The sequence below is a fragment of the Talpa europaea genome (genome assembly GCF_964194135.1).
Source record: "Talpa europaea genome assembly, chromosome: 7".
Lineage (NCBI taxonomy): Eukaryota > Metazoa > Chordata > Mammalia > Eulipotyphla > Talpidae > Talpa > Talpa europaea.
Window position 1 is genome coordinate 125,428,876 of NC_140074.1, and position 12,033 is coordinate 125,440,908.

The following is a 12,033-nucleotide window of genomic DNA, read 5'->3' on the forward strand; positions in this document are numbered from 1 at the left end:
TACAAGTTAAATTTCTTCTCAAAATTAATATGTTCTTCTAGAAAAATATTCTTTTATATATCAAAGCAAAGCCTGTATTTAGGGAAACTAATTATTTAAAAAAAGATCTCTTATTAAGTATCAACACGTGACACAAGCTAAGGGGAAAAGGTCATCCAAAATTTATTTCTGTTAGTCTTGCAATGGCATAAACATAACTTTAGTCATCCTTCTAGGTAGGCCATTTCTTTCAAGAAGGGAGATCAATATTTCAGAACCCAACATCCTACTGTTATATTCTGCAGGTGGTTTATGAGTCTAAGATAAAGCACTTACTCAAGAATATAATTTAAAACTATGTGAGTTATATACACAAACATACTTCCCAAGAATCTTTTGACAACTTCAGGAAGCTTCTGATTATGGACAGACAAGTGGAAACACTAGGATGCAGGAAAGACACTGAATTAAATATACTCCAAGTCCTATGGTAAGAAAGAAGAGCACTCACTTTGCCCAAGAATGCTCAGCAATACCCACCCCCCCGCCCTCGACCACTAGCCAGCGTACTGTGCTAACTCTGACTCAGTCTCCCCGGGTCCCAGGGTCACCAGTTCAGGCCATCTAGCTAGTCACCCAAATAAACCCCCCTGAAGGTAACAGGGTATTACTTAGCAATGATGCCTTAGCTTCTGCACACACACAAGACTCCACCTGAGTTGACTTACCCAGAATGCTGTGCTTTAAGTCACATTTGCATCTACTAACATTTGTCTTCTCTTGACTTTGTATCTCTTCATGTTAAATGTCTATGGCAACCCCTCTCCTATTTGGAGAGAGAATTGGCTAAGAATTCCCATATACTAAGAACAAGCAGGCTTTGGAGGGGGTTCTAAGTGTTCTTCCAACTCTTTGGCCTTACAGAGGCTTTGATTGCCTCTATTCCAGAAAGTACAGCTGCTGAGGGTTCAGAGGGGAAGACTGTGGATACTGTGAGGCTAACCAACCACATACCAATCTGAGAATAGCTACAACCGGGCTGCAAACTGGTCTTTTTGGCTCACCATCGCACATACTCATCACTGTTACAGCATCATTTTTAAATACAAATGTCTATAGTGCAAATGGAATAATAAAATCAACATGAGAAAGTACAGAAAAGTTTTACATTTCTCCTTCCTTTCCTTGTCAAGCGAAGTCAAACTGATGAAAAACTGCAATGCTCCTTGAATTGTTTATGGAGCCAATAAAGAAACCAGACTCTCAGTCTAGGCTGCAAGGTCTCCTGGACCCATCAATGAGGATTTATACGGCTCAGAGGTTTAAAAACACATGCCTCTTAAAACAGTCCTGGAGCAGCAAGCTGCCTGCCAAACTGGTTCCTGGGGGCACCGAGGGAGTTTTCTGAGGACATGTCACCTGCATGGTCACTGTCACAGGCTGGGCCTCTGTGTTGGAGACCTTTACCTCCAGCAGGTTTCTTAGCCTTCTGTATCATGAATTTTTAAAACTCACTCTGCATTATCATATCCTTTATAAAAAAAAAAAAAAACCTAAGCAGGATCAGATGTACAGAAAATAACTCAAAATAGCCGACTAATCCCCAATATCAAACTGTTTTCTAAAGAAACCATAAAGAAACCAAAGCCCATCTCCTGTATCACCTGAAGGCCATGTAAATCTGGGGACAGAATGGAAACCTAGAACTTACCATCACCCCCATTTCTCTACTCTTCCACTGGGCACACACCATTCTTGACTACCTTTGAATTCAGGAGGGCAGCCCTATAATGGGCACTGATATGAGAGCAGACTCACCACTTCTAAGCAACAAACATCGGTTTTTAAATCCTATAAACAATTTCCACTTTTGTAGGAAGGAAAAAAAACTCTCTATAAGCTATAGGCTTTTTAGTAATTATTTTTCATCTTAACCCCCCTTACATATTCCTTTTTAAAAAGCAGGTACTGGGGATTTCTTTTAAAAAGAATTATCTAAATATTCAACCAGAGCTGTTCAAACATCAACCAGGAAGAATGCTCATCAGACAGCCTAAGACAATTTGTTTGGATTACAGGTGTCATCCCATGACAACACTTAAGAATTTGCTTTCTACAAAGAAAATGTAACTACGTTGATCCAGGCACTGAGAGCAAAACACTTTCCTTAAAAAAAAAAATAGTCGTGGGGCCTCCCTGGTGGCGGTGGCACAGTGGGTTGAGTGCCGCACTGTGAAGCTGCCGCAGCCTCTGCAGCGCCAGTTAGATCCCCGGCCGCCAGCGAGGGTCCCACATGGCGCGCAGACCTCTCCTGCCGCCCGCTGCTCCCCTCAGCAGTGTACTTTGTCGGTCTGCCTGCTCTGCTCGCCACTCTGTCTCTGGTGAATTCTCTCACCCACCCGTGCCTCTGACTGTACCCAGTGCTTGTATAAATAAATTAATAAATCTTAAAAAAAAAAAAATAGTTGTATGTGGGTCTACCACTCACTAGCTGTATGACCTTCGGCGAGGAACTTACCCTCTCTGTGCCTCTATTAGCTTCAGGAGTACATACCCTAACTGAAAAGGGTTGAGGATTAAATAATGTACCCAACATTAATCCACTGTAAGTGCTTAGCATGGTAGCACGCCGTCACATAACATTAATCCACTATAAGTGCTTAGCATGGTAGCACGCCGTCACTGCTTCAATGACAGGATCAAAGCAACCAGACTATGCCAGAACATTAAAATCCCATTCCATTGGCATCTCTTTAATTAGTAAACTCTTGACATATAGTAGTGCTTGAACTCAACACTGAAGACTGACTGGATTAAATTTAAAATCTTCCCAACACAATGAAGTGTGCAAGTCAGTTTAAATTGAATATCATAGTCATTAGGCACTGGAGTTAAATATAAGTATCATTTTCCTTGCTAAAGTTAGCATTAACTTACTTAGCAAGCATGAAATTCAGGTAGTCACAGCACCACCCTATCAAAAAAGCCTAGCAACCATGCAGAATGAGTCATTTTGCTCCATTTCATATGTTAATACTAAGTTTAAGCGTATAATACCCTCAAGACTCAGCACCAGTTTCTCTTAAAAAAGAAAGTCTCATAATATATTGCCATGTGAAAGAAAGGTCAGACTGCAAAACATATGAAGCCATTAAATCAAAACAAAAGGAGTATGTGAGTGTGCATGTGCGCTTCTCATACATGCAGATTACACACACACAAAAACGAACTGCATATATACCAAACCATTAACTGTTATTTCCTTCCACTCGCATGATAAAAAAAATTTTCTATGGCTGTCTTGTGCTTTTTAAGTATTGGCCATGTTTTTTTCTTTTGAACAGTGAGAAACATCTGTGAAATTAAAAATCAAAACAGAACAGAATTTTGGACCAGGAGGGTCGTTCCCCTTACTTTCTTTGTTTTTGCAATAAATACCATACTCTATGTTTTTTTAAGTATTCTTATTTAAACAGAAAAGAGGAAAAAAACTATTTATTTAACAGAAAAAAGCAGCAAGTTTTCAATTTGAAAAGCTAAAGGTTAAAATCAATAACTAAGGTTTCAAAACTCCTCCAGGAAAACTAATTTTCATGTATCTCCTATAATGCAAAGGCTTCTCCAGATAGGCCTGGACAGAGAGGTGTCACAGGAGAAGCAGAGAGAGAGGACACTCCAAATCTCACCCCTACTACTGAACTAGGTGGCATCTGTGTAGTCACAGGTGGGCAGGAGAGCTGCCACTGCTGCTTTACAAAGGGAAAAAGGTTTGTGAAAAGAAAACAGTCTATAGATTTAACGCAATCATATCAAACTCCCAACGACATTTTTTGCAGAAATAAACATTCTAAAATTTATATGGACTCTCAAGGCACCTCAAACAGCCAAAACAACCTTGAAAAAGAAATGTACTCACACTTCTTATTTCCAAAACTTACTCTCAAAGCTACATTAATTTAAAAAAAAAAAAAAAACTGTAGCAATTGGCATGATAGACACATTGACCACTGGAACAGAACAGAATCCCAGAAACAAATCCTTCCTTCCATATAGGATCAAATGATTCTTTGACAAGGGTGCCAAGACCATCCAATGGGGAAAAAACAACAAATGGTGCTAGGGAAACGTTTGGACACCCAGACGCATAAAGGGAAATTGGACATCCAGATGCATAAGGATGCAGTTGGACCCATACTTAACACCAGATACAAAACTTAACTCAAAATGAACCAAGGATGTAAACGTAAGACCGAAAACAAAATTCTAACAAAAAGCAGGACAAAAGCATCACAACATTGAACTTGGCAATGATTTCTTGCCTATGACACAATAGGCACAGGTGACAAAGGAAAAAATAGACAAATTAGATTTCATGAATATTTAACATTTTTGTGCATCAAAAGACACTATCAACATAGTAAAAAGGCAAACTAAAGAATGGGAGAAAATATTTGCAATTAGCATATTTGATTAGGGATTAATATCCAGGATATACAGAGAACTACAATTTAACAATAAAAAAAAATCTCATTCAAAAATGCACAAAGGACTTGAATACATATTTTTCAAAGATGTAGGTACCTAAGATTTACTATATAAGCTACAAGGGTACTTTCATATTGTGACTATTATGAAATATACACAAACAGAAAATTTTAATATGCAAAAATAAATACAAAAGTTTTAATATTCTCTCTCTCTCTCTTTTGTTTTAAGTTCTAGTATCTTCTTCCTGCAGTCTCAGGGATCATCTGGTGCCTCCCTCACGATACCCAAGCCTAGCATCTGACACAGTGGATGGTGAGGTCTCTTTCTCCAGCCCATGCCCCTGTGCCAGGAGAGAGCAACCACTGGCCAGCATTTACCTTCTCATCCTCCTTCTCTTCTCTTGCATTTCCAGTATTTAACCCTTCTCCAGGGTCCCAAGAGTATTTAATCCTAACAGACTCAGCTATAATAATCCTCTGCAAGTAGTAAATTCTTGCTAAGTTGAGAGAGAGAGACTGAGATGTATGTAGATCCTTGAAAAACTTCTTGGTGAGGGTCTTGCCCGTGGCGCAGCGGGTTGAGCGCCGCACTAAGAAGCTGTCCGCAGCTTCTGCGGCGCAGGTTCAATTCCCAGCTGGCCAGGGAGATTCCCACATGGCACAGCAGACCTCTCCTGTCACGCCCGCTGCTCCCCTCAGCAATGTCTTTCGTCTGTCTGCCTGTTCTGCTCCCCACTCTGTCTCTGGTGAATCCTCTCACCCTCCCGCGCCTCTGACCTGTACCCCAGTTCTTGTATAAATAAATAAAATCTTAAAAAAAAAAAAAAAAAAAAACTAAAGAAAAGAAAAACTTCTTGGTGAATCAGCAAAACCTATACTAGAATAAGGTTTACCAGATCAGTCTCACGGGTGTCCGGAGAAGGAAGGGATTCCCAAGTCTTTCTAAAAACAGCGTGAGTGCAAAAACCTATTAGTTAACTACAGCCTCTGCAGCGCCGGTTCGTTCCCCTGCCGCCGGCGAGGGTCCCACAAAAATAAACCTATCAGTTAACTACAAAATTTAAGTAGATCTCAAAGCAGCCGGGACGTGAGCTGCGGCTGGGACGCTTACCTTTAGAATTTCAGGTTCTTTGATATCCAGAGATCTTGAGTTCCAGTGTTGTAAGTTTTTATGCAATCTGTGATATTTATGAGCACTTGGTGGTGTAAAAAACCAAATCATGCAAACTGCAGTCATGAATCCAAGGCCAATTCCCAGGAAGAGTCCGCTCGCATAGTGGGGCAGGGGGAGGATGAGGTACGCGTAGACACACAGGATGAAGAAGCCCAGCGTCTTCACTGGCAGCTCCGGGTGCTGCGGGCCTGTGTCCACCTCGTCGTCACTGTCAAGGGCCGCGCCTGCGTCTGCCCGCAGCACCTCTGGCTTAAGTGGGGTATCTGGGAGTTTATCAGTTTTACTCTCCCCCTCCGTTTCCAAATCGAAGTCCTCGGAGTACAGTTCGCAAAACTCTTCATCTTCCTTGCTCACTAAGGCAGACAGAGAACATTTCTCCAGAACGAGGGAACTTGTCTTCAGGCCTAAGTCCTTCAGGCTGGCCCCCTGGAAGCTCTTCAGTTCTGCCTCTCTTGTGGGCTCATCCATGGGCTTTGGGGGGTCTGCTTTAGGGATGCTGGGGTCACTCCCATAGTCGTCCCCCTCGGAATCACACTCCTCTTCCTTGATGCTGTAGTTGTTATTGCTTTCCAGGTGACCGTTCAGGCTGGACAGATTGGAGAGTTCTGAAGCACTTGAAGATAAGGCTTTGGGCCTATGGCTGCCACTTTCTTCCCCTATAATTTTACTGAGGAGCTGAAAAGGTTCATAGATGACTTCTGAAAGGCGTCGTTTAGTGTCTTCGATTTTAGCCTCCATTTCGGGCACTTTAAAAAAGGAGCGTGTATCAGAGGGAGAAGTCAGCGGGGAAGAAGGCGCAGTTTTGGAATCTCCACCTGTGTTTCGTGGCTGGGTGAACTGCTTGAACAGGTGCAAATTCAGCTTGGAGTCTGGTGGCTTGTAGGACACAGCATCTGTCTCCTGCCTGGAGGTGTCCGTGGACAGAGACTTGACTAACGTCTTCATCAAGTGCCTGTGCCTTGGGGGGTGTGGGGATTCTTTTGGCTCCACCTCGGTTGACAGGGACTTCACGAGGCTCATGAAGGGTTTTGCGCTGGAAAGGGTGGAGGATGAGGCACTGGATGAGAGGACAGGAGACTTGGAAGGGGAGGACAAGGGGGAGGAAGAACTGGTTTTCTGCTCAGAAAGAGATGACACGCTGGGAGAGCTGGCGATGGGCCCCAAGGACGACGACCCTGGGGACAGAGTCAATGGCACTGCACTTAATACTTGTGCCACCGGAGGGGACTCCAGCAGCTTTACAGTGTTCTCGGAGACGGGCAAAATGGCAGGGGATGCCAGCAGTCCGCCTGCCAGGATGGGCTGGGCGGCAGGGCCCGTGGGGCCATGATCACCCTGGGGTTCAAGGTAAAGGTCTTCCTTGGCTTCGAGCCCCGTTACAATGTTTTGGTCGTCCAGCCCCTCCTCGAGGTACTCTCTGAACTCCTCCTCCTCTTCCTCCTCCTCCTCCCCGGATGCCGAGAAGTGAATGGCGATCGTGTCTCGGGACACGGACCTCTGCACGTGCACTCTGGGGGCTGATGGTCTGGGCATGTCAATGGTTTTCTCGGCATGGCGACCATTCAGACTTGTCATTGCCGGCTTCACAAGGGCTCAAGCTCTGTGAAAACAGCAAGAAAACCAGAGTCAGAAAGTGGTCTCCACAGGAGACACCATCATGAGCAGACAGCAGCACCCCGGAAGCTCACTTCTCAATGGTGATAATGCTTTCACTTGGCGAACGGCCACAGTTTTTCACTTAAGCAGGTTTAATGGTTTAATTTTCACCGGATAAATTCCAGTTAGGCATTCTCTTTTATGCGCACACTACACACCAGTGTTACAAATGCCATGCAATCTGTCTTATTTCACAGCATCTGAGTTATCGCTCCCTCCCTCTCAACTAGATCATTTCTATCAGAAGTTCTGTATTTCAAGGCTTGAAACACCTGCGCAATAGCTGTTACCAGCGTCACGTCAGAAATTCAACAGGCTAAAAGGCAACATCCTGGTGATTTTGAGGATCTTGGAACAGTTTCTAGCTCAGGAGGGTCATTGCTTCCATTGCAACTTTCCAAGCTATCCTAATAATCACCAGCGTGCATCCCCCACCAACACGCACAGTCTCACACCGCAAATAAGTAGTAAAGCATCCGAGTGTGGACGGGGACTCTGTAAACCACTGCTGTGACGCGCTGACTTCCCTTTCCCCAGTGGTAGGTGCCATGAAGTCAGCGCTGACCGTGTTCTCAGGCTTCATAATAAAGCTGACATTTCAAACTGAATGCACGAGTCAGTGACAGAAACATGAAGGACCGATGCTGTCATCCACCGCCAGCTGAGAACCCCGCTCTGGATGGTGAGACGGGGAAGCTCTGCCTTCTGTCCTCCTGAGCTTATTTAGCAGCCAGCTGAGAAGGCAGACACCTGATAGGCTGGGCAGCGAAACAAAAGACACACACCCTATTCACTGGGTACCAGGCATCACAACAGGCCCTGCAAGATGGAAATTCACACCACTACCTGCAGAGACGAGAAAGAGCGAAAACAGACCGGAAGAGTGGACCTCAGGTGGCCAGCATGGGAGGAAGAATACCCACTCGATTTTTTTTTTAAAAAGATTTATGTATTCATGCATACAAGAGCTGGGGCACAGGCCAGAGATGTGGGGGGGGGGTGTGAGGATCCACCAGAGAGAGAGTGGGGAACAGAACAGGCAGACTGACTGAAATACACTGCTGAGGGGAGCAGCAGGCGAGACAGGAGAGATCTGCTGCGCCATGTGGGTTGCACCCTGGCTGGCTGGGGATCAAACTCGTGCTGCAGAGGCTGAGGACAGCTTCATAGTGCTGTGCTTAACCCCTTGCGCCACCAGGGAGGTCCCCCACTTGATCTTTTAAACAGACTGGTAGATTATCGTGGAAGGGGCATAATGAGAAAGAAGCGCCGGAGGCATGAAGGGGAGTAGGGGGTCCTGCCACATGGTAAGTCTGAGGTCATCAGTACACGTGTGTCTGTCTTGGGGAGGAAAGGCAGCAGCCTTGGGATTAGGAAATGCAGCTTCTGGAACATCTCCCTTTCCAAATGGCTTTCTGGGACCCTGAACATGCTAAGACCCCTTTGGGGTCTGTAAACAGGAGATCAAGAGTCCTTTTCAAATTTAAAAGGCTGGTGTTTCTGTCTGCAGGCGAGTCTATGTAAGTCAACATAATACACGTGACCTTCCACAGACAACCAGCATTATGTTGCTTGCTTGTTTCTCTAGTTTGAAGAACTCCTACATTTAAGACTTCTATCAAATATTCACGTTCAAAGTGTTGACTTCTGATTCCACTAACAAGATGAGAGGTAACCCGGGGGCGGGGGGGAAGAACTGGGCAGGGAAGCGGGGGAGGACGGCAGGAAATAGTGACCCTGGATCACCAGAAACAAGAAATACCCCCACGATGACAAGAATTACAGCTCAAAGGCCCCATCACAGTGAGCACACATCTGAAACTATACATTCTTAGTATCCGTACTTGAGAGAAATGACTTTCACAAGTACTTTTCATAAAAACAGAGTTTTGCCCACACTTCTGCAGGACCCGCAGGCTATCCGGGGCTGCTGGATCCGGGAACAGGAATGCTCCCTTATCCATCAGACAAAGCAATCTAAATCCAGAAGGCAGCTAGCCAGAGAGACAGCCTCAGGTCCGGAACAAACCTTCTGTTATCTGTAAGCCAACAGGTTTGTAGGCTTAGTGAAAAGAAAAATGCCGAACAGAACACATGTTTTTCATTTAACTGTCACCTAGTTTTATAATGGTACTTTTAAAAGAAAATTATAGAGGTAATTTAAAAAGAAAGTTTGGTACTTGATAATTCTCAGTAGGCTAAAAAATGAGTTTCATTTAAACTGTTTCAGTAACGGACAGGGCGAGCGTGGCTCTGCTACTCCACGCTGCTCTGCAAGCAGCAGTGGCCCCCAGTAAAGCAGCTGGGGCATAGGCGCAAACACAGAAAGCATGATGTTGGGGGTTGAACAGTGTGAGTGGGTCCTCTGGAGAGCACGGCAAGAGGGGAAAGGCCTGCCTGCAGTTGAGGGGATAGCCTGGGAATCTGCAGGCAAAGCAGAGTCCAATCCAGGGTCAAAGGACAAAATCAGCAGTGTATCTTGTAGCCTGCAGCCTCAGCAGCCAGGCAAGGTCTCAGGGAAACGAGCTGGCACCTGCCCAGGAAGGGCCACCAGGGACCTAGTTGCCCAATCCTCTTATGATCAGTTGGGTTCCCTGACTTGTGGGTTAAAGGGACGTTGGCTGATCTCTGACAAGACTATCTCAAGGTCTGTCAGCCAACAGGGTCTGAGTTAGGCTCCATGGAGAGCTACATGCCAGGTGGCCAGCTGGTGGCGGGCAACCTGGCTTAACATCACCAGTGTCTTTCTCCAGCAGCCAGGCAGCAGCTTTAGATGTTTGGAGTAAATGCCCAAAAATCACAAAGACCAAAGTCTGGCTCCATGTCACTGGATTTTTTTTTAAACAACCCTGCCTAGAGCAGTATTGATGCTTTTTCAAAACAAGTAAATCTCAGGGCCCTGTTTGCTCATCTGCAGTTAAGGGATCAGACTAGACACACAAGGGCTGCTTCCGGGACCAAAACTGCTGGATAACTGAGTGTACCGGGACCAACAGGGTCCATGGTTTGGATTCTAGACAACCATCAAGCAGATTCCAAGGCCCCCTTTGTGTCCTCTGATGGCTGGTTGCCTGGGACAGCAGAACCAGCACCTCCACAGTCACGGCCTTGCACAACAGCCAGGCTCAGAGGAAAGCGCACTTAATTGAGGCCTAGGAAAATTACAGTTTGTCCAAGGAAGGGGCAGGAGCAAGTCTCTTCTTTTTATAATGCTGTCCTGCTGCCTTCCCCAACGCAGAAGCTGCCTCCTTACGCACGTCACCGACACGCTCCCTCCTGTGTCCTGGGCTTGGTCCCCACCCTCTGAGTGCCTTCGTGGACAGCTCTCCCAGGAGCTAAAAGCTGGGTTTTCAACAAACATCAGCATGTGACCAACTGCACTGAGCAATGAAGATCTCATGACGATCTAGTTTTATAAAAAGGTGACATATCCTGTCTTCTACTATGCAAATCCAATCATATACCACACTTAAAAAAAAGGTCCCATCTTGGGCCTCCCCTGGTGGCGCAGGCGGTTGAGCGCCACGCTGTCCGCAGCTTCAGCAGTGCTGCTCCCCTCAGCAGTGTATTTCATCAGTCTGCCTGTTCTGTTTCCCGCTCTGTCTCTGGTGAATCCTCTTACCTTCCCGCGCATCTGGCCTGTACCCGGTTCTTGTATAAAATAAATAAATATTAAAAAAAAAAAAAAACAAGGTCCCACATTATCTTCAGTCCTCAAAAACTGAAATGCCAAAAAAGGAAATTTCCTTCCCAACAACAGGTCATCACCTTTCAAAGCCCCCAGCAGACCAAAAGACCCTGGGTTTTCAACTACCTCTGAGTCTTGGGAGGGGAGGGCCGCACCTATTCAAGACCAGGTGAAACGGGGCAGGGAAGTCCTCACTGAGACTGAAGGCCCAGATTCACCTCCTGAAGGAGCCAGAGAATCTCAACCATGACTCCCCTTTATGGTGACGAGGAGCACCCCCAGGTACCTGCCAGATGCAAACACAACCGCTCCCCTTTTGCCTGAGGCCTGAAGTTAGTTTTAGAAATACTTTTTTCAAATCAAAGGAATGACGCATTATCAAAGGTACCAACCAAGCAATAAAACTGAGAAACAGCAGAAGAAAAAGATGATAAAGAAAAGCACTTTCAATAATGGAATAATCAGGCACAGAACAAAAATAAGTATGGTTCAAGTTGAGCTTAAATATGTACAGAAGATATTCTAGGCAGGCAGATCAGTCTGAAGGATCTTGGCAGTCTGTGCATGAGGTAAGAAATGCCTGAATGAGAGGGTTGGCGAGGGGCTGAAAAGAAAGGGACAGATGAGAAAGAAGTGGAAGAGACTGAACCAACAGGACCAGATGGAAGACTACAGAAGAGGAAGAACACACGAGTCCAAGCCGGCTCAATAGAGGAGGCACCCAGCTCCTTGAGGGAAACAAGGAGGGATGGCGAAATGTGACAAGCTGTGTGGCACCCCTCCCCTGCGCCGGGAAGGTTATCCTGGATTATTTGTGTGGGCGCACTGTAATCTCAAGGGTTCTACAAAACGGAAGACAGAGGCAGAAAACTTAAAGAAGTGATAAGGGAGGCAGAGGATGGAGTGAGGTAAGGGGCACAGCGCATGGCAGCAGCGGCCTCCAGAAGTCAGAACAGGCAAAAGATGATGAATTTCCCCCAGAGCCTCCAAGTGAAGGCAGAACTGCCAACACATTTATTTTGGGACTTCAACCTCCAGAACGTAAGACA

General features: G+C 45.5%; 1 protein-coding gene across 1 annotated transcript in view; it reads right to left on the reverse strand.

Annotated features, from left to right (window-relative positions):
* TEX2 (testis expressed 2) overlaps positions 1–7,325 on the reverse strand; it is a gene marked incomplete at its 3' end in the record, with an annotated part of 50,264 nt that extends 42,939 nt beyond the window's left edge. Inside the window, exon 1 of the mRNA XM_084239425.1 lies at positions 5,578–7,325. Within this exon, the coding sequence (XP_084095551.1) occupies positions 5,578–7,215 (1,638 nt within the window). The 5' untranslated portion in view covers positions 7,216–7,325. The remainder of the gene's footprint in view (positions 1–5,577) is intronic.
* Positions 7,326–12,033: the final 4,708 nt, after the last annotated feature.